The sequence below is a fragment of the Oreochromis niloticus genome, linkage group LG19 (genome assembly GCF_001858045.2).
Source record: "Oreochromis niloticus isolate F11D_XX linkage group LG19, O_niloticus_UMD_NMBU, whole genome shotgun sequence".
Taxonomy (NCBI): Eukaryota; Metazoa; Chordata; class Actinopteri; order Cichliformes; family Cichlidae; genus Oreochromis; species Oreochromis niloticus.
In genome coordinates this window covers 22,226,091-22,251,929 of record NC_031983.2, presented here as the reverse complement: position 1 = coordinate 22,251,929, position 25,839 = coordinate 22,226,091, and the positions used below count along the sequence as shown (strand labels likewise).

At 39.9% G+C, this 25,839-nt stretch overlaps 1 protein-coding gene across 4 annotated transcripts in view; it reads left to right on the top strand.

Moving 5' to 3' along the window:
- slc8a3 (solute carrier family 8 member 3) overlaps positions 1-24,135 on the top strand; it is a 128,966-nt gene extending 104,831 nt beyond the window's left edge. For 2 of the 4 annotated variants that reach the window (XM_005477469.4, XM_013271528.3), the window contains exons 4-8: positions 11,615-11,632; positions 15,084-15,208; positions 15,623-15,722; positions 17,423-17,692; positions 19,832-24,135. In XM_005477469.4, coding sequence (XP_005477526.1) covers positions 11,615-11,632; positions 15,084-15,208; positions 15,623-15,722; positions 17,423-17,692; positions 19,832-20,208 — 890 coding nt within the window. In that variant the 3' untranslated portion in view covers positions 20,209-24,135. The remainder of the gene's footprint in view (positions 1-11,614; positions 11,633-15,083; positions 15,209-15,622; positions 15,723-17,422; positions 17,693-19,831) is intronic. The other 2 variants (XM_005477470.4, XM_013271529.3) reach the window with 1 other exon arrangement.
- Positions 24,136-25,839: the final 1,704 nt, after the last annotated feature.

Sequence of the window (25,839 nt, the reverse complement as noted above, 5' to 3'; positions counted from 1 at the left end):
TAGCTTTCATATAGCATTCATTTTCATTTCAACCCAAATACTGTTACAAAATTGTATCATCAAACCAGCCATAAATTTACAGGAATGCACACAATAGAAAATTTGATCCCTATTGGTCTAAAAGTGAGTAACAGTTAGGGTCTGAAATGTAGGTCTACATGTATGCAGAAGCTGTTAGGCTAACTATTTGAAATCTTTACAGGTGACTTAGATCACCATTTAATAGTTATTTAATAGGCAGTGAGAGCTGCTGTGATGTATGGTTTGGAGATGGTGGCACTGACAAAAACAGGATGCAGAGCTGGAGGTGGCAAACTTGAACATGTGAAGCTTTTCATTGGGAGTGACCAGGATGGACATCAGGTTATAAGGTCTGGTGAAAAGGCTGAGATGGTTTGGACATGTGAAGAGGAGAGACTGTGGATAGACTGGACAAATGATGTTGAAAATGAAGTTACTATCTGGGAAGAGAAAAGAAAGACCACAGAGGAGTTTTATGTTTGTAGGAGGACATGCAGATTGTTGGTGTGACAGAAGAGGATGAAAGCAAATGATCCACTGTAGCGATCAGCCGCAGGAAGTTAAAGAAGAGGAGTGTGTCATCCGTGTCATCATATTTTTTTCAATTCAATTCAATTTTACTTATATAGCGCCAAATCACAACAGCAGTCGCCTCAAGGCGCTTTATATTGTACAGTAGATACAGAGAAAAACCCAACAATCATATGACCCCCTATGAGCAAGCACTTCTGTATCTTTTGAACAACATTTGGTTTAGCTCTGTATGTTAGGTGTTGCACTGGAGGGTCACATCTATGACTCCTGTTTGCTGCTAGATTCAATGAATTATTTTTCTTTCATTTGAATCTGTTGCCATTAAAATCACATGAAGAAGAAGTTAGCAAAAATCAAGAGCAAATTTTAAGCTGATTTTAGCCTAAACAGCTTTACAACTTTTATAAATCTAATTATGGGATTTGCGAGAAAACAACTTTCTATGATTCCCTTACGTGGATGATTGAGCATGCATCAAGAGGTTCAGAATGGAGTGTTAAAACGTGAGTTTGACAAAACGTGAGTTTCTGTGTGACAAATTTTAGCTTGCCACAAGCACTGGAGATCTTACCTAACTAATGTATCTTTACATTCAATACAGCAGGTTTATACTTAAATTCCTCCACTTGGGAACGAAATTGCAGTTAGTTTTACAAATTCCTCCTTTGAGCAATCAGAAGGAGGTTTGTAGTGCAGCACCCTCTCCAGTACTTTACGACAACCAGCAACAACTTGCCGACTGGTTGGGGAGTACACCTTTTCCCTAGCAACTGGAGGCTGTCAGAGAGGTCTCCAACTGATCTCCAGGCCTGCATGATAACCATTTGATATGCAAACAGCAAGCTGTGCTTTTAGGAGCTTCCTTCGATTGCTGTGGGATTTCGTAGCTCTGTTCAGAGGAAAACCTTGAGGGATCTGATGGTATTTGGATAACAACTAATCCTCTTCTCCAGAGTGGACTTAATACTGAAGGCAAGATATAGTTAACACCAAATACAGATATAGTCACTGAACAAATGCACAATACATGCATGAATGAATGAATGAATGCAGTACCATAAATGCATAAAATGATGCATAAATGGCGGGGGGGGGGGGTTCTCTTGACAAGATTACCTGCCTGTAAAAATTCAGTATTTCTTGATTCAATCTCAGTTGCCGTAGTCTAAGAAATTGTTCTTTTTTGTGTCAACAAATGAGTAATATTGCTGAATCATTTGTTTTAATTGTGTGGTACCAGCTATTCTGAAAGATGTCTCATTTAGGGACAAAATACACATGTTGAAATATTCATATGCAGGCTGTCTGATATCCAGAGGGTAAAACAACCAAAAAAGTTACTTCCAGTGTAGTGCTTAGTAGAAAAAGCATAATAATGGTGCAGATAATAATGTTGTATATGATAAGTGGATATTGAGGGCTTTAGAAGGACCCCTTGGGCTTTAAAAAGCCGATGAGACGACTTAGTGGCGGCTGCAGCTTTGCCTGTGCGATTGCAAAGGCCAAGCAAGGCAGTTAATCAGCTCTCAGGGTAACATCAGTAAGCACAGTGGCCACAATAGATTAAATCGAGTAGCTGAGAGACCCCTCGATTCCCGATGAACTCAGCACATCTCCAACACACAGTCTCCAGAGAGAGAACCCTCTGGTGGATTGCAGACCAATACATTTTCCTCGCTAAACAGATAAGAACACAATGCAGATGTTTTTGCCAGACTGCAACAGGTTAAAATCCAGTGTGGACATCGCTAAAACATGAGTCATGATTACAAGCTTCTCTGCAACATAGCAGTTGCATCTCAGTTTAACAAAACTTCTCTGTGTCTGTGACTTAGTCATCGGAGTGTGACAGCAACACAGTTTGAACACCAAGTCACCTGATCTTATCTTAACTACACAGCATTGCATTTGGTGCAATGGCGGAAGACGTTCTCAAACCAGTAGGAAAACTACAATTTTAAATAACTCGTTTTAAAGTAAAAATGCTGCAATCTAAACCTGAAGTAAAACTATTATCAGCAAACATACAGTATACAATTATTACAGAAAAGGACTTTGTCAGTGTTCTATTATTTACTATCCTGTTTGCTGTATGATAAATGATTCCTCTTGTGTACCATTAATAATATATTTTAGCTGTAACGTAACTACTGTTCTAAGACAGACACAGTAGTGGACATTTCCCCCGAACTAGAGTGAAGTTAAAGTAGAAAGAAGCATAAAATAATTTTTGAATTGTACTTCAGCATGCGTCCATTGCAACACTGGCTATAAAGGATATCATTTTAAGTGATGATTTGTCGAAACAATATCCATCCAGGGTTGCTGGAGCTTGGGCGAAAGCTGGGGTGCACCTTGGACAGATCACCAGTCGCAGCGCTAACAATGAGAGACAGACAAGCACACACTCTCACATCAACAGCTACCACCAATTTAAAATAATGAACTAACTTGCATGTCCTTGGGCTTTGGTAGAAAGCTGCAGTAGACCCAGGAAAATACCCAGCCAGGTGGCAGGATTGAACCAGGAACCTTATAGCTTTGAACTGTTAGTTTTAAACTACTGTGTTACTCTATATAATTACTTCATTTATTATAAATGATCACATACAGCTGTCAGTTACAATGTAGCGGGATAAACTTGAAGTACTTCTAGGTTTCTTTCCACGCTTGCGGAATCCTTGTTTACTTGCAGGTGTAAGTTTGTGCTTATCCTCTACATGTTGGTGAACTTCAGTGTTTAGTTGTTTGCATGCATATGTGTGTATTCACTGCGCGTGTTTGTGTCGAAGCCTTGGTCTGATGACATTATCAGAGCTGGTAATCTGCTCTGTAATTGCCTGCTGCTGACACGGCAGAGAGGCTGATATGGCTGCAGAATAAACAGAGTGTTAACAAGTAGAGGGAGCTCGTCTCCACTTGATCCGCGCAGCTCAGCGTGAAATTTGGACCGGACAAATCGGGGAGAGAGAAAAACAGAGGCGAGGAATAAAAGATGCATAAAATATGGAGGCAGGATGGAGAAAGGCGAGGAGGATGTGTAGGGAATGAACATAGACAAGAGGTGGTGCTGTTGTAACAGTGGCATTATTTGGCAAAATATAACCTGTTTTTTAAAATAGTGAATTATGCTATCTCTACAAGCATTGGGCAGCTAGTCCTCAAAGCCAGATTGAAGAATCAAATAACGTCCGGTGTCAACAAATACACAACACAGAGCAACGTTCTAGAGTCAGCTGCAGAATACAAAATCAGCTGAAAGGTGTCGATTGAGATACTAGTTTTTTTCTCCTTGCAAGCAAAGAAAGTTTGTTTAGAGTGTTAGTGTTCCACATGGAAATGCACTGTGCATCTTTGAGGTTTAACTAACATGTTTCCTCTGTGTTCATTTCATTTGCTTCACCAGAACATCTTTTCAAAGTTGATTTTTAAACCCACATTAATTACGTCCTCTTCTGCTTGTTTAGCGCAATCAGTCAGAGGGATCATGTGAAACCACTGCAGCACAGCAAGTCACACGTTGCGCGTGGGTAGAGACCTCCACACATCAATCAATCCACAGAAGCTCAGACTGGTGCCTTTACAGAGGCAGAAACTGCTACTCTGATATTTCCTGTCAAAATGTTAGCCGCTGCATGATATTAAAAACTATTTTAAGAATGCTCAAGAGTCATGAAAACCGAAGCAGTCAAAATTATATCAGTGATCCGGGACTCTGCAGGATATCTTTGATGCCAACTATCAGTAAAGCTGGCCAGTAGCTGATCCAGAACCAGAACATCTTTCTAATAAGTCTTAGAAATAATTGTTTTCATACATAAAAGCGGGAAGTTAGTGTACTGGTTCAAACATTTGCCTAACAAATGAAAGATTCATTTCAGTCTCGGGAGGAGACACGTATCCCTTTGAGGTTGCGTCGGGAAGGGGTTGTGCAAAACACGCAGCGCTACCTGCTGTGGTGACCCCCTTTGAATAAGGGAAGAGCTGAATGTAGCTTATGTAAAAACATGAAATTTCTTTTTTACTTAAAACAGGAAGATCCAGCCTGCATTGAGTTTTACGTAGCCTAGTTTTAATTTAAAAGGAAATGAAAAAGACAGAAAGACTGCCCGGTGACCCTAATTTTTCAGTTCAGTTTTACCCTTATAAAAATATAAATGATATTCAGATAGAAAATGACAGTTTAAATCAGTTGAAATCACTACCTTTTAAACCTCTCACCTACCAAGTTAATACAGCTAAAGAAAACAAGAAAATAAAGACAGAAGTAGATGTACGAATGAGCCACAGAAAGAAGATGTTAAAGAAAACATTTGAAGGATTGAAGGGAAAGATCCAGAGACAGATAGGGAAAGGCCACAAAGAGATGATAAGGCGGTAATAGCGAGAGGAACAAGACTCTTGTTAATATAAAAAAAAAACGTCCCAAGCAAAATGCGGCATATGTGCCGATTAGGAGCATCTCTGGTGTGTCCCGAGGCAGACTGTCTGGGGCTTTGTGGGCTCTCCCAAGCAGCCGTTATCTAGAGATGCAGATTAAACCAAATATGGAACCTAACAACTAATCAATTCCTCTTACAAATGTTTAAAGAAACAGTTAGGCTTTTTGGGGTCTTCTACCAAGTGAGTACCACTTTAGTCATTACTGTACCTATATTAGCAGAAAGAGTGGAATCAGAGAGGAGAAGCTGGCTTTGTTGTATTCACGGTTAACAGAACTCACCTACCAGCATCTCTAATCGCCATATGATATGCTCTGATATGATATGCTCTGATATGATGTAAGATGGATTACACGCAATAAATGGGAAGATGGGAGAACACAAAACTCTTCCTCGTTTGTCGTAAACCAGACCACCATCAGCAGCCTGCTGCATGTCATTTAAACACAGTGTTGTGTATGGTAGGGTGTGCCAATCTTCTTGGCAATGATTGTATTTGTTTACAGTAATCACTATAATATCTCAAAATTAATGTGTCGACGATTTGTTTATGTCAAAACGTTACTCGTAGCGGCATTAATTAGCGCAGCAAGATTAAAAACATGACTTTTCATCCATGAAAGACCTCCATCAGGATGCTCAAGTGAAATCATCCAGCATTCAGTTAAATTATCAGTTCATTCAGTCTAGCAGCGTTGCCTGAGAAGATGAAGCATGGTGTGTGCTCAGCATTTTGACTCCTTCCGATTCCACACCGTCAGAAACATGGATACAGCATAACAAGATGATGGACGCGTTACACAGCCTGCATATTGAAAGATAATAAAGGCAGCTGAAGCATCCGTCTTTGTCATCTTGTTTCTCTCACAGGCTGACAATTCTGTGCGTGTGTTTGGTGCAAGCTGAGTAGCGGTGCAGACCAGAGACGGCGGCCACTCAGCTGCAATCCTGAACCATTATTATTTAACGAATCACTCTGAGCTGCAGGAAACACTCAGATTGTCTGCTGAGATTCCTGTGCACCACGTTTTCTCTCACAGTCGCTTTGTGTGTCTGTGTGTGTGGATGTGATGTGCAGTACGGGTGTCGATATCTTCACAAATGCAAATGTGTGCCTTATGAAGACTGATGACTTGTGCTCAGTACAGTAGATAATGTCTCTTCATGATTGGACGATTGCAGGAAACAGATGAACATCACTCAACCCTCCTTCCTTCCCTCTATGTCCACATCTTCAGCCTTCCACCTATCCTTTTTTGTCCTATCTGATCGCATTTCTGTGTATGTGTGTGCGTTGAACAGATTTTGCCAATACAGTGATGTCACAGCTCTGTCATAGTCGCATACAGTCGCAAAAGTTTCACATTAAATCACATAAAAGTTAAGTTTGAAGGTGATTGGCCACTTTACACCCTTGTCTCATATTCTTCTAGCCCTCTATATAAGGTATCTGTACCTGTTTCTGATATGTTCAACTGCAGGTGTAGTCTGAGGTTTTATTGCCTGAGCATGTTGCTATATGGTCTCTAGCTTACATCCTGCAGATAGTCTTTTTTTATCTGTTTGAATAGTGTGGTTGATGAAACCTAATTATTTTCCTGATCTCCAATGTCACCATGAGACTGAAAAAATTGGTGAGGTTTTTGCAACAATGATAACATGGATTGCACATATTCTCCTTAAGATGACTTGTAATAGCTTAGTTCTCTAAAGGAGCTCTGAATTGTCTGAAAATACCCGTGAAGTCCAAGCAAAGTTGTAGAAAAAACTTGTGCAACGCAAACTGGAGACTGGGATTGCCTACATTTAAAGTAAAAGTCAGCCGACACATTTTAAAAGACGCAACTTTTTGCATTAGAAACAAGCGGTCTCTGTTTCTGATTTGTCGCACTTTTTCCAGTTTCGCTACCACTCAGAGAGCAACTGACGAGTATTTGTAGACAAGTCGGCATGAGTCATGCAAGCTACAGGTGACCACAGCAATCTTAAGCAGGTTTTGTGCCTCACAGTTTGGGAATACACATTTTTCCATGGCAACCAGTGGTTGCCAGGTGGTCACTGTGTGTATGGGGCTTTAGCAATCGATTTTCCAGCAACTGCTATGAAACACATTTTTCCCTTCACGACTGGTGGTTGCCATGTTGTTTGTTAGCCTGTGTGACTGGGACCTTATTCACTTGAACCATGACTGTCACACATGCGAAATGCAGACACGTTAACATCACATCCAACTGTATGCTCCAGCTTTTCCTTTAAGCTGTGATCTCTTTCTTATTAAGAATCTGCAATCCCTTCTTTGCTCCATAGCCTGTTCTTGCAGCTTCTTTCTCCATTTCCATCCATCTTTCTGTATATAGATCAATAGTGCTCATTCTGTACCTCTTCTATCCATCAGACAACTCATGCATCACTCATCCTAGCTCTGTTAGTACCTTTATCCATCCTTTCAGTCCCCGCAAGCATCCATCTGTCCTCCTGTCCATTAGTTCATTCGCTGAGATTCCCATTTTTTCTTTCATATTCCTTATATTAGTTGTCCTTGTTTTGGCTGTGGCCTACGTATTCTTTCCTCCACTCCTTATCCTTTTTTCAACCTCACATCTTTGGTTGCTCTGTAAATTCTTGCCCTCCCATTTCTGCCAATCCCTCCATTAAACTACTCACTAAATTATTATTCTTCCTTGCATCCAACAGATTGTTCATCTTTGATCCCATCTTTTTATCCATCCACCCACTCCTTTCATTCCACTCAATAATCCCTGTCTTTCTTTTCCTCATCATATCTACTACTCCCTTCATCTGTCTATCTGTATGTAGCAGCTCCTGCCAGTGTTCATCCATCCATCCCTTCAGATTCTATCCTTTAATACCCCTAGCTTCCTCAATTTCTTTTTCCATCCCTGCTTCCACTGCTACTCTCCTTTTTCCACCAATCGCTCATTTCTATTCTTTTGTTATTGCCTCATAAATCTATTTAGCCATCTCCCATACTTTGCTTGTGCACGCACAAAATTCTCCTTCATTTTGTATCTCTTTCCCCCATCCATACGTACATACATCCACTCCTTCATGTATTCACATACAACACTCCCAGCACAGCCACTTTGTCCTTGGCAACCAGAGTAGCCCCGGTAAGTCAAATGATGATTCTTCCGTAATGAGCTAAAGAGAGAAACGGCGCCCCATTAGTGTCGTATTGATGCCGGTCTCAGAGTCCAGATGTGTGCGACATCAAGAGGAGGACTCACTCTTTTGTAGCCGGACAGATCTGATGAGGCAGAGCACACAAAAGAGCATGCTGATGATGGCAATTAAACAGAGACACAGATACCCTAACCCTCCACTTACACAGTCACTGTCTACACACACACACAAGCACACTCCTCCACCTCTACAATTACATCTCTTAGGTTAATCTTCCCTATCGCAGTTGTATTCCTGGCAAAATGACAGCACTCTGGCCTGTGAGTGCAGTCAGTGCTGCCAGCCCACTGCCTTTAAAACACTCCTGTTTATGTGTCTGATAATAGAGTTGTGAGTTTGTTTTCTCCCTTTTTGGCATGACTGTGGGTGCACACGCTGATGGTTGTGCTGAAAATGGCTCAGAAATTATCCACCGAAAGTGAAAAATGATATGGGATAGAGGCTTCCTACACACGTTGACATTCTGGGCATTTTGTTCTTAAGGTAAGGGAGCATTTGCACAAATAAACAGCAATTTGTTGCATCAGAGTCCAGTATTTTGTCAATCTGTCTAAACCCCCCCGAGCTCATACTTCATGAGGGCTTTATGGCCCCTAAGAACATGCATGTCACTATAGCCTTTCATTCACTGGAGGCCCCAGTTATGTCTACATGCACATAGCTCATTTTATGTATTTTTATAACCAACTAATAAAAAGAGACCAACTTAGTAATGATCTCTGTGTGCATGTTAGCCACAAATGAACAGTGACCCTTGCAATCAAAACATGGCTCTTCTGCATTTATAAAACATAAATTTATGTAATGAAAAGTGGAACATTTAGATGCAGCTAACTTCCTCGTACCATTCCAGATCGCATTATCAGCATCATTATGAACAAAATAATGAGCAAAAGCACTTCTTTCCTACCTGGAAACATTTATTTATTTATTATGGGGTCTTTATCTTACAATATAAAACACCTTGAGGCGACTAATGTTGTCATTTCGTGCTATATAAATAAATTTGAAGGGATTTGAATTGAATTTTTGTTCACCAAAGACAACATTTGTACTTTATAGATATCATTCTGGTGTTCAAAAGAGTTATTGATGAATTAATACATGCTAGAGATTTTAAGAAGCCCACTTTAACAATGTGTAGTTGTTTTAGTGTATTTTCTGCACCTGAATGTGTGAATGCTAGATGCTCCCTTCTCAGTTTTTTTTTTTTAAATGTCATCCTATTATTACTTGGTGTGGTGTGGACACTCCACCACATTTGGCTTAAGATCAACACAGCTCGGCTACCACTAATGATAATGAAGCAAGTCACCCATAGCAATTAATGCACTTAGCTTCTAATCATGATTAACTGTGGACTGTATTTGATTTAGGGAGTTGATAAGGTGCCTCTGAACACAAACAGGTTAATTAGTATCATGTCTCAGTGAAAAAGGTTTCAGTAAGCAGCTGGTCCATTCATGTTGGATGTAGACAGCTTAGTTTCTTCCTGCCCATCATCTGATTCCTTTTTTAAGTCATGTGAAAATTTGTTTGTTTAAGGAGAATTTGACCGTGAAGATGTCAAAAGGTAGAGCTGTCACCGTGAACCTCTAGAGCAGGGGTCCCCAATCTCAGTCCACGAGGGCCGGTGTCCCTGCAGGTTTTAGATGTGTCCTTGATCCATCACAGCTGATTTAAATGGATAAATTACCTCCTCAACATGTCTTGAAGTTCTCCAGAGGCCTGGTAATGAGCTAATCATGTGATTCAGGTGTGTTGACCCAGGGTGAGATCTAAAACCTGCAGGGACACCGGCCCTCGTGGACTGAGATTGGGGACCCCTGCTCTAGAGGCTGAAAGCCATAGGGAGGCTTTTCTCCTCGCTTTTCATTCACTAATGGCATAATTTGTCATGCACTTATCTTTCTTGCCAAATTACTTTACAAACCCCCAGTTTTTTTCTTTATGATTTCATTTTTGTTATGGTTTAAACTTTGCCGAGGGCATCTGAGTGTGTCAGTGATCCGCAGCTACGGGATGCAGATAAACAACCAGGAAAAGTCAAATCAAAACGTGGGGAAAGGGAAGTGATGTTTCTGAGCAGCTGCGAGAGACATTTTCATCATCGTGTTACAGAATACCACATCTGACTAAGAATATTTCAGTAGGTGCACAAGTGCCTGCTTGCTTATTCTAGGTGAACATATACTGCAGAAGTGTATGTTTTTTTTAATCACAGCCTCGTGGTCCTGTGACATTTTTTGATCGTCCCAAAAAGAGATTTAAATACAGATATTTGCTCATAGTTTCAAGTATGTTATTATGAAAATACCCAATAACAATGTGGGCAGTTGAGTATAATTGGCTCCATATTTTGGATTATGATTAGCTTGTTCACAAAGGTGAAAATTTAGCAGCTGAAAAACCACAGATTGTTCTCAGCAGTGCGTGGTGACCACAAACAGCTAGGTAGAAATTAATGAATGCTGATGCTGATGCACACATGTGTATTACAAGACAATTATTTGTCATTGCTGAGGGGCCAAGCACCAATTAATGCAGGTTTAAACTGAAAATGACTAAAATCTTTAAATTCAGGGAATTTTCATGAGCTGCTTGTGTTTAGTTATGAATCTCTGCAGAATTTAAAAGCAGCGTGCAGGCTTTCGTGACACAATCTTTAAAACACTCATTGGGTTTTTAGGCCGGCTGGCAGCTATTCATGACAGGTTGATGCAGGTTTTGTTGTTGTTGTTTCACGGCCCACACCCCATAACAGAAGCTGCCAAATAAATTCTTGTCATCCTCCCCTCCACCATATTGACAGTAGTGAATCTAGCTTTTACATAATACAGTATTTATAGAAGTGTTACCTTTCACGATTTGCAGATGTCCACAGCAAATGCACTTTTGTAATGGATGCACATATTAACGTGTTTCAGGGGTTAGTATTTACTGTACTATTTCTGTTTAATAAAGGGCTTGTAGGGGAGGATATGTCATATTTAGTAGTTTAGGAGATTAGTGTTCTTGTTAAATATGTGTTCATGTGAAACTGTCATCTCTTTACTCTCAGTTATCTGACCAAAGCTGAGAGTAAAAAACATTTAAAAAAAGGGGGGAAAAAGGAAAACTTTCAACAGCTTTGTTGATTTCAGCTTCCCCCCTAATGAACATAATAAATGCTTGTAAAAAGCTACAAAGTGCCATAATCCTTCCTCCTCATCAGCCAATCGAACGTTCGGTTGCACCTCGGGGTCAATACAAAGTAATTCTCCGAGGCCATCACATTTCTCTCCTTCTTATTAACCTTTTTTTTTCTTATTTGTTTCTTTGTTGCATTTCCATTGCTCATTGCATTTTCTGTTTTTTCCATGCCTTCCTCCCTCCCCTCTTCTTCCTCCTCCCTCTCTCCTCTCCATCAACAGCCCTGTTGTTAGCGGATGGTAAGTTGTCCATTCCTTCTCTATCTCCACAAGAATCTCCACTAACATCACGTCTTGTGCGTGCTGTGGTCTTAACACGAGGCCTTAAAGATCTGAAATCCGAATCACAACAATTTTTTTGTCACCATCAAAGATGTTGAGTCTGAACTGATACTTTGAGAGGTTTGGTATAAATAAACTGCATGCCCACGTTCGTGTCCTCTTCTCTTGTCATTGTTACAAACAATACATGGCTCCTTTGAAGCGCTCTTCTTCACTTAATGATGGTTTTGCATGCTAATCAGAGGATTATTAATCACAAATCCATAAATTATGTTCTCTAGTCAAGAGCAAGGTACAAACAGTTGATAACAATCAAGATAAAAACCTACAGTCCTGAAATTAGAAATTTAATTACCTCTTTGTGGTTCTGTTATTATTATATTTCCCATCCTTGTCAAGCAAATTGTGTCATGTAGTGGTGCAGCACTGTGCCAATGAAATGGCTGGATAATCAAATTTTAAACATGAGCAAAAGAAATGCTGTCAGGACTTGAGGGTACACACTGTCTTGGATGTGTAATTGATTTAGCTTAAAAGTGTGTGTTTGTGTGTGTGTGTGTGCAGGCACTCATGCACTGGTATATTATGCATGCCCGCGTGTGTGCACTTGCAAACGCGCCCTCCTATCAAGGGGACTTGCCTGTGATCGTTAATGGCAATGTTAATATTTAATGGTAAGCATGTTGTCAGCAAAGAGCAGCAGGGCTAACTCTGGAGTCGTATAAAAGATGACAGGGTCTCTGCACCAGGTGGCTCACTGGGGGTGTCATACGCAGAGTAGGATGAGAGGCCTTTGGATGCACAAGGGCTCCTTCCTGATAGAGCTGAACAGCACAGGACTGATGTTATGGGACTTGATGGAATGTACTTAGGAGCTCAGTAAAGCATTGCTGCTTCTTTACAAAGCAAAGGCACGCAGGCAGACATGGACTGGACGCAAATTCATCAGAGCTTCCACATTACAGTTGAAGGGGACCTGTCACGGTCATTTCCATCTCCATGTTTATTGCTCTTTCAGCTTTACTTGCAAAACTTTTCATTTATCTTGTACTGGGACCTGGTGGAGCCCCTCAGTTTATCCTCTGCTTCAGTCAAGCTCTCTTAGCTACTGATTCTTTAAACCAACTGTCCTTCAAAAACTGGAAAGTGCAGTCATGTGAAGGTTTTCAAAAAACTCCATGCACTCATGTGAAAAACAATAAAGTACACCCCCATGATTTAGTATCTTTCAGAACCACCTTTAGCATCAGTAACTGGAAGTAATGGTTTGTGGCATAACTTTATCAGTCACTCATGTTGTGGAGGAATTCTGACCCATTCTTCTTTACAAGATTCCTTCAGTTCATTGAGGTTTCCCGGCATTCATTTAGGTACAGCTCTCTTAAGGTCTCACGACAGCATTTCAGCCAGATTTAGGTCTGGACTGGGCCCTTGCAGCAGCTTGATTCATTTCTTTTTGAGCCATTCTGTTTGTGCTTGGGATCTTTGTCCTGTTGCATGACCTACTTTCAGCCCAGCTTTAGCTGTCAGACAGACCGCCTCATATCCGACTCTGGAATACCTCAGTATACAGAGGAGTTCATGGTTGATTCAGGTTGATTCAGTGACTGTAAGGTGTTCAGGACCTGCAGCTGAAAGGCAAGCCCAAACACTCACACATCCACCACCATGCCTTAGTAGGAGGTGTTTGTGCTGATAAGCTGTGTTTGGTTTTCATCAAACGTGGTGCTGTCCATATTGTCCAAATATCTCCACATTAGTTTTGTCATACGCAGCTTTGCAATCCTAAGCTGTGCTGTCATGGTCTTTTTAGAAGGAAGAGGTTTGATTGTGGTTTCTGATTGGTTTCTGATTGTGGTTTCATGAACTTTAACATTTTACATGCTAAGTGAGACTTGTAGAATCTGAGATGTCGATCTTGGGTTTTTTCTCTGAGCATTGCAGGGTCTGACTTTGGGTTTGATATCGAAGTGAATTTGCTAGAAAATTTGTGACATTGCTTTAACACACACCTGAAGACCAGCAAACTGATTTTATAGAGGTGGTCACTAATGATCAGTTATTCAAGTGCATTTGATTATTTTATATTTACCCTCTCAATTCCTGTTTAAGCAGCAAGGGTGTACTTGTATGTTCTTTTTCTCATGGCTGCATTAAGAGCATATACTGTATCAAGCATATCCACTATCACTGTCATCACACAGAGACAGGAGTAGGAAAACAATGTGTCAGATAAAGTTTTGTTTTTAGCTTTTATCTCTCAATTACTTGCACTTCTGTGGAACTTCAGCCATGTTTGTAGCATCCACCAGTGGAACAGTGTGTGGATAACAGAAAATACAGCAAGGCATAAGAATAGATACTTCTAAAAGCATCTTACTAGACTTTGTTGTTAGAGCGCTGTAGCTTGAGCTGTCAAATCCTTAAAAGTTCATTATTCCTCCTAAGGTTGATAAAATAATTCTAACTTAAGACCCACTCATTTTCGTGAACTTTCTTCGATATCAAGCTGTCTTCGTCGGTGTGTGGATCTACTCTGTTGTCACTGAGATGAATCTGCTGACCTTTTCCCAACTGTAAAAATCATATCAGCCACTGAATTTGCAGACCAACAACATTCATCTCACTGACAACTGAACAAGCTCTACTCTGCCATGTAAAGATCATGTAATATCATTTAAAGCCAGTATGTGGACACTGAGCAGGGAATGCCCTTTCTCACCTCTCATATCATGTAGCTACATGCAGAGTTATAGTGTATCAGGTTTATTATGCTGAGCTTTTGAGACTTGTGTCTCTGAAATACAAGAAATACTGAGTGCTAAAGCCAGAAATAAACCGAATAGGTCTATAAAGCAGTCAGCTTAAGTGAGACTGAAGGCTCACCAAAGCTACAATGTTTTTGGAGATGGAGGAATTTACAGTAAATACCTATAAGACTAACAAGAAAGCATGACAGATTTCCTGATGAAGTGCTAACTTATAGTATGAAATTTGCTGTAAAGTCCAGCACAAGTGGATAAAAACAGAATCATTAAAAGCAAAATGGAAAATGTTTACACCCAATATTTGCCTGGGTTGAGTTTTTGCTGTGATCGATAAAGAATGTGTTTGTCTAACCTTTACACAAGTAAGTTGGCTCACCACCAAATGCAATGCAGAGAGACTTTTCATGCTTTGCCACAATGACTGTTTTAGTTTTTCACAGATGTGACTTGAACACCGCACATAAAAAGTGTTTTCTGAGCATAATATGAAAGTTCCAAATAAAGCAACCTTCTGATCTTTTGTTTGTGCGCTCCAAAGTGCAACACCACACGATGCTCAGCTGTGTGTCTGCTTATTCTGATTGTCATCTTTCTCACTTTGATTCCTTTGTCTTTTGCTCCCTCCTGCACCGTCTGCTCAGATGTACCAGACAGGAAGCTGACTTCTGACGAGGAGGAAGCCAAGCGCATCGCGGAGATGGGGAAGCCGGTGCTGGGAGAACACTCCAAGCTAGAAGTCATTATTGAGGAATCGTACGAGTTTAAGGTGGGAAAGGTTACTCTTCAAACAAGGTGAAGATAGCTTCACGTGTTTGGTTGTTGTAGTAAGAGAGAGATCATACTAACTTATCCAGCTGCGACCTTGCATAAAAGAACAGCCACATATTTCTAATTTCAGCTCCTCTTCCGAGGCTTCCCATCCCACATAGATTTATTTCTGGAGGTGATTTGCTTTAAATGCATCCTCTGCCCTCCAAATATACCCTCCATGTTTGTTTCTGGTGTGTGTGTGTTTTTATCATGCTTTAAACGGGTTTTTGTCATCAGGGATTGGAAAGCACTGCCATCATGTGGTGAAGCTCGTGTATTTTTCTTCAGGAGGCTCCATGGATGCAGAGTATAAACTCTGGGGCTAAATAATGGATGGATTTGATTTGTGTTTTGGTGTCGTGTCATGCAGAGCACAGTGGATAAGCTTATCAAGAAGACCAACCTGGCTCTGGTGGTGGGAACAAACTCCTGGAGAGAGCAGTTCATGGAGGCCATTACAGTCAGTGCAGGTAATGTAATCCGCTCTGAGCAGGCTGTAAACCCAAACTTTACTTCAGTGTGAGATGTTATATGTGACTATGTATGACAATAAAGGCAAAAGGTATGTTTTCCAAAATGCAAAGCCAAGCCATTTATCTTTTATGTGTTTTTCTGTGTAATTATTTAACATAAAGAAAGAGACTAATCAGGCGAAGACTCTGGCAGCACTATTTGCTTTGCCACAGTCTTCAGTCTAAAAATATAGACGCCACTATTCGTTTGCAAAATCTCATATCGGTGAAAGCAAAGCTCTTGAATAATGTCTTGTACATAACACATACCTCATCTATCACGTCAAGCCACAACAGTGAGCGCCACAAAGGCCTTGGTTTGTCACTTTGCTGCTGAAATATTAAATCCTGCAATGCTCTTTGTTTTTTCATGATCTGAAAAATGCATGCAGTTCACGTAGTCTGACACTTTGAGTCCTGACAGTGTCCCTGCCTTTCTGCTAAGTTTCCTTTGAGGCGCTGGGACACGGAGAGTACCCTGTTCCTTCACCTGAGGAGGGTAACCACGGACATTTTCAGCTGCTGAGATGAAACTTTTATCCGAATGCGCTCGTAAGGAGCATTCTCTGGCCACTTGGCCATCCTGCAAATCAAAAGGGCTGCGTTCATCCCCTGAAAATCCCTCTTATGTTACCCCAGAGTTTCTGCAAGGGCAGCTGATTTACAGTATTATGTGCACTGCTTTTTTAATATGCTGGAGTTTACATCCACATCACTGTTAACTGGGTAACACTTCTGACACGCTCACTAAACAAGGGAAAACATCAAATCTAGTTGCCCACATCACAGTGTGATTGAAACATGTCATTCAAACCAGAGACCGTAACGTAAATACATTTCGAGTGTAAATCTGAAACCTTCTCAAAACCTGCCTAGAATTGCTTCGTAGTTTGGTTTAGGGAGAGTTCTAATATTTAACGTAGTTTTAAATTTTTTTAACATGATTGTTGCAATAGGTTTTTGTTGATCTGTAATCAGCAGTCTTCCATCCTGGTTAGCTTTACGTCTGAAATTTGTTCCCTTCCCACCAGTTTTCTGCACTACCTGTGTTAGTAGTTTGCATTTGCTTGACCTCCGTTATCACCCCGGAATATTAAAATTTAGATTTGTAATTGCTCCTGTTGTCCTTTCGTCCTTTTCAACTTCAGCAGGTTGTCTTTATGTCTAAGTGTCCAAATGTATTAAGTTTCTTCCATGTGATTAGTTATGTAAACAACTGTGCAGACAGACAGACAGATAGATGGTTCTCACTGTCTCACACTGAGAAATAAGTTGAGATGTCATTTTAAGTAAATGTTGTTCTCTTCTTTCCCCTCTGTCATCCCTTATCTACTTACTTTATGGATCCTTTATCTCACCCCTTTTTTCCCAACCCTTGGTTCTTTATCCTCTTCGCTCTCTCTCTACTTTCTGCTTCATCATCTGTCATCCTTCTCTGTGTGTCATACTCCCCTTTGCTTCTTCATCTTCTGTCTCTCTCTTCTTCATTGCTCCCTGTCCCCTCACTTAATATTTACCTCTCCTGCTTCACGGCCCTCTCTTTATCTTTGTCCAAATATGCTGCTATTTTTCCATCCTCTCCTCTTCTCTCCGCTCCTTCCTGTCATCCTATATTCCCCCTCCGTCTCCCCCCGCTCGGCTCCACTTCTGCCCAGGAGATGAGGACGAGGACGACACAGGGGAAGAACGGCTTCCTTCCTGTTTTGACTACGTCATGCACTTCCTGACCGTCTTCTGGAAGGTTCTGTTTGCTTGTGTTCCTCCCACGGACTACCTGAACGGCTGGGCATGTTTCACCATCTCTATCATTATAATCGGCCTGCTCACGGCCGTCATCGGCGACCTGGCATCTCACTTCGGCTGCACTATTGGCCTAAAGGACTCAGTCACTGCTGTGGTTTTTGTGGCACTCGGCACCTCAGTCCCAGGTGAGTTCAAGAGTAGCAGAAGGAACTGTTTTTGAAAAGCGCGTGTCATTTTCAATACACAAATGTTTATTACATACAAATCCGGGCTCTGAAATTGTGTTCATTATTTGTTATGTCGCTTGATGGATATGTGGTTCATATTTTTGTTATGAAAATTGTGACTTCATGGGCACAAACAGTAAACATGCTTTGTCATCAAGATTGCTGATCTTATTTACTCCAAAATGACATTTTCCACCCTGACAGGAACAATAAGTCACCAAAAACTCTGACTCCATCAGCATTTTCTGCTATTAAAGGTCCTATATGTGGCACTAATAAGATATATAGATATATAGATATATATATATAAATATTTTTAAAACAACCAAGGCTGGCTCACAGAGGAACCTTTCACAATTTTCACATTGTGGGAAACATAGTTTCCATTTTTGAAAATATCAACTGCTATTCTACAAGAATCTAGATGACAGTTAAACAAGGCTCAGAAATCTTCATCGAAATCGGATGCTTTGATTTGTTACATGAAGTTATTAACAAGGTTTACTTTGTCCTTTTTTGCCTTTTTTGAAGAGTTACAAAGTCTGCTTTAAGAGGTTGAAAGAGTTGTGGTGGAGTAAGTCAGAAGTTTGTCAGACAGGACTTAAGGTTTAGGAAAAGATCATGGTTTGGGTTTAAATACACTCTTTTGCAGCCTTAACTCTGCAAACTGAAAAGTAACACTTACCGACTGTGTCATTACCCAGGACACCTTATGTATAATCAGGAAATCCCGGCAGCTTTGAGAGGGTGTTTCTTTTGTGTGTTTTGCTGTTATTGTCATTACTTTTGGGCCTTCGGTTTATGCTTGGATTTCCTTAAAAAGCTGACTTCATGTAGTTCTGTCCATCAAACCTGATTTAGCAGCATTTCAATCAAATTCTAATGTTACCAGTACTGAGTCAAAGCAATTAAGATTAGCTTTGTTAAGACTCTTTTAACTCTTTTATTCTCATATATGTACTGCTCTAGAAAATGCATAAATTAAATGCCATAAAATGCTTTTATTTTTTCTGAACTTATTTGAAGCTGTTGCTGTGATCAACACTGTAGCCTCACACTGTGGAGTTTGCATGTTCTCCTTGTTATTGTGTGACTTTGCCACAGCTTCCTCCCACAGTCCAAAATAAACAACGTGCATCTCAGGTTAATTAGTAATTCAAAGTGCAAATAGATAAAATTCTTAAGTCCATAGAAAATGTGCTGTATGAATTTATATGTGAAAAGGATCAAATTTGTAGAGCTTTGTATCGAGCTTCAAAAGGTTTGTAAGATTAGAAAAGGGCTATGAAAATGCCTTTCCATTACCATAAATGAATGAGGAGAGAGCATTAACTCTAAAGCCTATTCATTGTCCTGTGCTCATTCTCATTTCTTTATTTATCTTACACTGAGCCTTAGTGCAGCCCCTCAGTTCAGCTTCTGTCTAGAATAAGTAGTTTTAGCTCCCTTCTCCTTCCTATTAAGGCAGCCTTCTTCTGATTGGCTGCCCCTCCAAAACCTCTGAAAAGACTAAACAACGTGTGAATGACTCATAGCCAGAACAGCGAGGATATTGCACTGATTGGTATCATATGGAGTAGGAATAACTTGGTGTACAGTGTACTTACCTTCCTCTTTACTTCACTAATCTGCTGCCCACCACACATGAACCTTTATTAGCACAAGTAGCTTGTGTTTTTCCTGATGTGGCTTTTTACTGACATAAATGCCATCCTTGCTCTTGCAGAACTGGCCTGTAGGTTTGTATTTGTGGTTCTTTGAATGTCTCTTGCATACAGTGTCTTTACTTGTGGTGGGGTCACATGTACTCATGGATTAATCAAAATTTCACATAAAAGTTAGAATATAATGAAACTTGTCTTGAAAAGTTTGACTTTCTGCTCATTTATTCAAAATACTGATGAATATAGCAAATAGATATACCTGTATAAGTATATTTAGCACTGTTTGCCATTTGTGTTCGTTTCTATTGCTTGCTTTATTAAATACACTTTAAATTCAGCTGTTTTCACCATCACAGATTTTGTGATTTATCCACAACATTTAAAATAATTAAACCAAATTAAAATATTCATGACAGATGGTTTCTCTCTACAGACACCTTTGCCAGTAAAGTAGCAGCAGTCCAGGACACCTACGCAGACGCCTCCATTGGGAATGTGACTGGCAGCAACGCAGTCAATGTCTTCCTGGGAATCGGCATGGCCTGGTCAGTTGCGGCCATATACTGGCACATGAAAGGGAAGCCGTTTGTGGTGGAGGCCGGCTCGCTGGCCTTTTCTGTCACTCTCTTCACCATCTTCGCCTTCCTGGCCATCTCGGTGCTGCTTTACCGGCGCCGGGCCCACATCGGAGGAGAACTGGGCGGGCCCCGGGGACACAGACTGGCCACGTCAGCCTTCCTTTTCAGCCTCTGGTTTCTTTACATTCTCTTCTCCAGTCTGGAGGCCTACTGTCATATAGAGGGCTTCTAAACAAACAAAACAAGACTCCAGTGTGACACAATACAAACATACAGGGGTTTAAAGTACAACTTTAGAGGTAAAAGAGTGAATTCTCACTGTGGAATTTAGGTCAATCTTGTATGGAAAGGACAGGAGAGGGTTTTCCTTTACACCTCCCTACTCCTCTCCCTCTCTCAACCCCTTCTGTAAGGATGCTTGGAGGTGTGTATCCTGCCCTCTAGTGCCGACAGGCCTGGCTGATGAAGGAGCGACCCTGAGCCTGTGTGAGTGTGCTTACAGTTGGGATTGGGATACCACCGAGTACAGAAGATGGCGATGCCAATAGGTGGTCCTGCATTCCACTGGAAGAGACTGCAGTCTTATATCCGGAGAGGGTTGAGTTAATCAGAGGTCTATATTTTTCTCAACATCTGACGAGAATGACTTTTTTTAAAAAACAAAAAAGTATTTTGGGGATAAAAATGCAAAAAATAAACGAAACAAAAAACGAACACACAAGGACACAAAGAGGAATCAAAGAACTATTTTCAGATCTATGGAGTAACAAATGATTATAGTGAAAATGGGAATATGTTGTTGAGTGACAGTGGGATGGATTCATAGTATTTATTTTTATTTGCATAGTTTCCTAAGGAGCACTGCAGAGTTGTCAGAAATTACACGAAGAGGAAAATGAGCAGCGACAGCGGCCGTTCATACTGGCAGACGAGTCACCATTCAAACAGGAGGGGAAGAGGTGGACGCCGTGAACATGGTCAAACTGCCCTGAACATTACTTCCGTACTCTAAACGTATCTATATATAATATATTTCCATATTTTCTGTATATTTTGAATATTTGTTTAAATGTGGTCACCTTCTGCTCTAACAACAGAGGATTGCTGTGGCTAAGTGGGAGGGGAGGGTGGGGGATAAACTATATAATGGAACGATGTCTTCACATTTCTAAGAGTTATGTATCTTGCCTAGGTAAAAGTATGACATTGTATTTTATTTATTTACTGATATCTTGGTCTCACTCAAGTTTTCACCTTTTCGATCAGAAATCTGAAAATAGGAAAAAAACAAAAACGTGTTGCTGCAGAGATAAATTCAGAGGTATTTTTGTACTTTTCCTTCCATGCACTTTGCTGTATAGTTCGACTTCTGGAGAATTCTACTTGTACATGTGCAAAAGGCCAATAAAAAGGTGTCGTCATGGACTGAACAGAGTGCCTGTGGAGGGAAAGGCGTTTGCTGCAGCTGCCCACAACCACCAGCTCTTTGCTCTGCTGAAGAACACGAGCGTTTCCTCCTTATATGGTGCATGAGCTTTTATTTATTTATCTATTTTTTTAAAGCTGCATTAATTGATTGGAATCATGGAACTAAGGGCTTGCCAGGAGCACATACCCACTGAATTTGGCTAAGATGCTTTTATCTCTCTTTCAGTTATCTGTACAGTCACAGAAAGCTTTCTCCTATGGATTGGTTGTCCCCTTAGCTTTTTAGCTATACCAGATGCCCTTCATTCACCATCACATGGTTATGTTAAAAAAGGTCCTTCAAAGTTAATAGGTTTTGTGGGGTTTCATGGATTTTTTTATGTGGCATTTTGGTTAAAGCAGAAAATTTTAAAGCATAAGTTTAGAAAAGACTATTATTAGGGTTAAAATCCATCCATGTCAACCGTGTCATTTAGAGCAGAGGTGTCAAACTAAAGATTGGAGGTCAGAATGGGCTGTGTTTGGCCTACGATGTAAAATGAGTTTGACATCCCTGCTTTAGACCCTTCAAGCATTAAAAACTACATATATTTACAGAGGTCTACAGACACCCTGGAAATTACCTTAACTAATCAAAAACAAAGTCTAATATTTAGAGTGGAACATTTAAGTACCTATCCTGCAACCAGCCACCAGGTTGTGAGTCCGATGTCGCCCATTGTCGACTGTTAATGATGGACGTATCCATCCTCACATCATCCATTGGTTGGTCTCGTTATGATGACATAAGCTGGGCATTATTGCTGTTGTCTTCTCTGTGTTTCGAACCAGGAGATGATGAGCAAACATCTGACAGCAAACTCCCGATATCTTGGATATTCCCCCATCGATAACTCAGAAAATTAACTTCATGTTTAACTAGCAATCAGCCCATGAATTCATCAGTAAGTTTTTACTGGGGTTACAGATTGAGGATTTTAGGGTTGTTTTTCACCTTGGCCTTTATACATCCACAGAAGTCACCCCCTGCTGGCCAGTTCATGCATGGACTTGACCATCTTTTATACAGTCTATGGCTTGAAGGCTGAAATAATAAAGTATGTGATACGCTTTAGAGTTTTCACTTTCTTTGAATTATCATTGAATATTTAAAGGAAAAATTTGTTTACCTGACATGTGCAGAAGGCTTGCTTCATTTCCGATTTATTGCAGGCATTTAGCACAAATGTTTAGTTACTAAAACTAATAAATGCTTCATTCATTTCAATACACTTTCCATAAATTTATTTCATAGTTAAGAAATGGTCATTAGTGCAGCTTTAAAGTAATGAAATGTTTCTTCGCCGAAGTCTATAAATGTTTCCTTTCTTAGAATTATTATTACTGTATTAGTTTTGTATGTATTGCATAACTTTGGCCTCCTTTTGCTGTAGTCATTATGTAAAGAGCAAGTGTCAGCGGTGCTCCGTTTGGAGTGAAACTTCTCAGCATCGAGAGCTGTTGGTGTGGGCGTGAGAGCAGCAGGTAGCTCCAGGTTGAATTTGAAAGTAGCCCGATATTAATAACGAACTACGTTTAACACATGACTGGTGCTTTGTTTTTAGAACAAGAGTTAAAAAATACAGAAACTCCCCAAAGTGTCAGAAAACATGTTTATTGAATAATTTGCAAAAAAGTGTATGTGGGAATTGATTCTTGGCTAATTTTAAAATCACCCAAGAGATTACCAAAGAGGAGGTGGGATGCAACATCTGTTTTAAAATATATAAAAAAATATATTGAAAAAAAAAAAGTTTTTTAGAATAGGTGACAGTAAATGGCAGTGACACTGTATTTCCACAAGGGGGATGTCAATCTCCAGTCCCTGTGGTTGTTCCTTCTTTAATTTCTCAGCACTCTTTCCTCCTCCTCTTCCTCAGTGTTCTTCCTTTGTGGTGAGCAGTGTTGTAAATACGTCTCGTGGCTGAATCGGATGCTCTTTTCCTGGCCCTGGACCACACATGCTCACCTCACGCTATCTCTCTTTCTCTCACACTATCTCTCTCTTACATATAAACACACACACACATATTCAATGAAGAGCGATGGGTCCACTGCTGCACAATAGGGAGGACAGTTGGAGGGGCTTGCTGTCCCAATTCAGATGCAACACAAAACAGATTATGTACATAACTTTCAGTGTATGTTTACATAGACACAGTTTAGGTGTCCTGGGGGGTAAAAAGCATGACAATACAACTCTCACATCTCATCTACAGGTTATCTGCAGTCGCTTCGTCTGAGCCAGTGGAAGTGTGAAGCTTTTATTTCTTTTTTTCTTCTTTTCTTTTTTTTTTAAGTCACAGAGGGTCACTTTGTTATCTGTCCCTTTGTAAAACTCCTGCAACAGGAAATATTTTGGTCCTCAGTTGAGCAGGTATTCATGAACAAAAGGAAGTGCCAGTGTTCTTTATTTTATCTCTGCCTTTAGTGGCTGTTTATATTGTTTATTTGGTTGTGTTTTTGGTTTTATCTGCCAGGACTTGAGTTGAAACGTTGGCCAGTGTGTGTTTGTGTGCTGTGCATGTTGCCGTGCCGAAGCCAGGCTGCGCATCCTCTTCACACCCGTGTGGACAGATGATGTGCACACTGATGATGATGCTGTTGGTCGTCACAGGGACGCGACTCAAAATTGGTTCTGTCATTTTGTCGTATAAATACATGTCTTAATTCTGTAAAAGATTTTTTTTTTTTTAAAACATAATCATACAAATCACTTCTGAAAGCACCAGTCTCTTTTTTTTCTTCTCAGTCTATAGGATGGCATTGAAATATCACCGTGCAGTAACTGGACTAGTGGTTGATGATGTTGTAAGACACTGTGGAAGGTTTCATTGATGAGGTGAATACTGTTCTTTTAACTTTGTTTTTGTGTAACAGAAAAGGGGCACATTTTAATGGATGGGTATGTTTTCCTGGCCTGCAATGAGATGTCAAAAATAAAAAAGCAAATTTCCAAAGTGTTTTGAGATTAAACAGTTTTGTTCTTTTTTTCTGTGAAATAAAAAAAATGCTTTCTGGTTGATATGCAAACATTGGTTTCACTCATTTAAATCAACCCTGACCGTTTTAAATATAAATTTGCATCACCAGGAATCCAGCAACAAACCAAATGATTTCATTAGAATTCTGATAAGATTTCAAGCCTCTTGTGTTAAGTTGGGTTTGACAACACAAGAAATCTCAGTACATATCATGTAACTGCAGCTTTAAAGCATATTTGGAGTATTAGGTTGTTTAGCCACACCTCAAATTGCCTGCTGTGTATGGTTTCATGTTTATCCTGATGCAGTTAAAGAAACCAAGAGCCAGCAGCAGAGGAACTGCTTTGTTAGCATTTTTCTAAACCTCAGAATCTTCCGAATTTATATTTGACACTTCTTAAAGTCAGCACTGAGGAAACACAACCATAAGCAGATAAGAAGCAACTTCTAACAAGGATTATTGTTAATATGTGTATATTACTCTGGCTTTTTTTTTTTTTTTTTTTTTGGAGCACATTAGCTCAAAGCCTCCTTGAGAATCTAAAACTCTTTTTTCCCTTTTATTTTCTTTGTATCATTCTTAGTTAAATAAATCCATCATTTTCTTTCACACTCACAAAATAAATGAAGTCTTTGTTTGCTGCTTAATAAAAATAAGCCTGTTAGATAAGCTGCATAATATTTTTCTTCAACAAAATCAAAAAATGGAAGCTCATTTGTGCCAAAGGAGGAAAAAAAGGATGCAGATGAATTTTAACATTATTTAGGCTATTTTTTATTACTTAACATTTCCAGCTATTAACTCATATTGTTAATTTTGTGAGGTCAGATTTTGAGTTTTAGCCTCATGCTTTTGACTCTATTGTTCTTATAGGTTAATTTTAACCTGCTTTTGACATGTTAAGTAAAAAAAATAGAAACTGAATAATGCTGTTTATTTTTTCAATGTTTTTTCTTATGTTTGGGTGTTGGGCTTCCATCATGTCAATCATCGTGTTCTCACATTATTTACTTATATCCATACTGCATCCATACAAATACAGGATGCAAACTAAAACTGCAAGCAGCTTCTTACAAAACGTGCCAGGAAGTGGACTGAAGTGATCGTGGACTCTTGTTTCCTTTTGTTCACTCATGGTTTCCATTCAAGCTGAGAAAATAAGTAGATCACTTTATTGCATCTCCACTATGGAGAATTTCTAAAACATAACATTTAAGGATAGTTACAGTTTTTGCAAATAGGCTGGAATTATTTAAGTCTATATAAAAGTGGGTTGCAGAATGCCAGCTGATTGGATTTCAGCTATCGATATAAACTCATTCTTTAATCACATTACTAAAATAGTGAGGGTTGTTATGTTGTCTGTTTTCTTTTTGTGTTGTTTTGTTTTGGGGTTGTTGTTTTTTTGTTT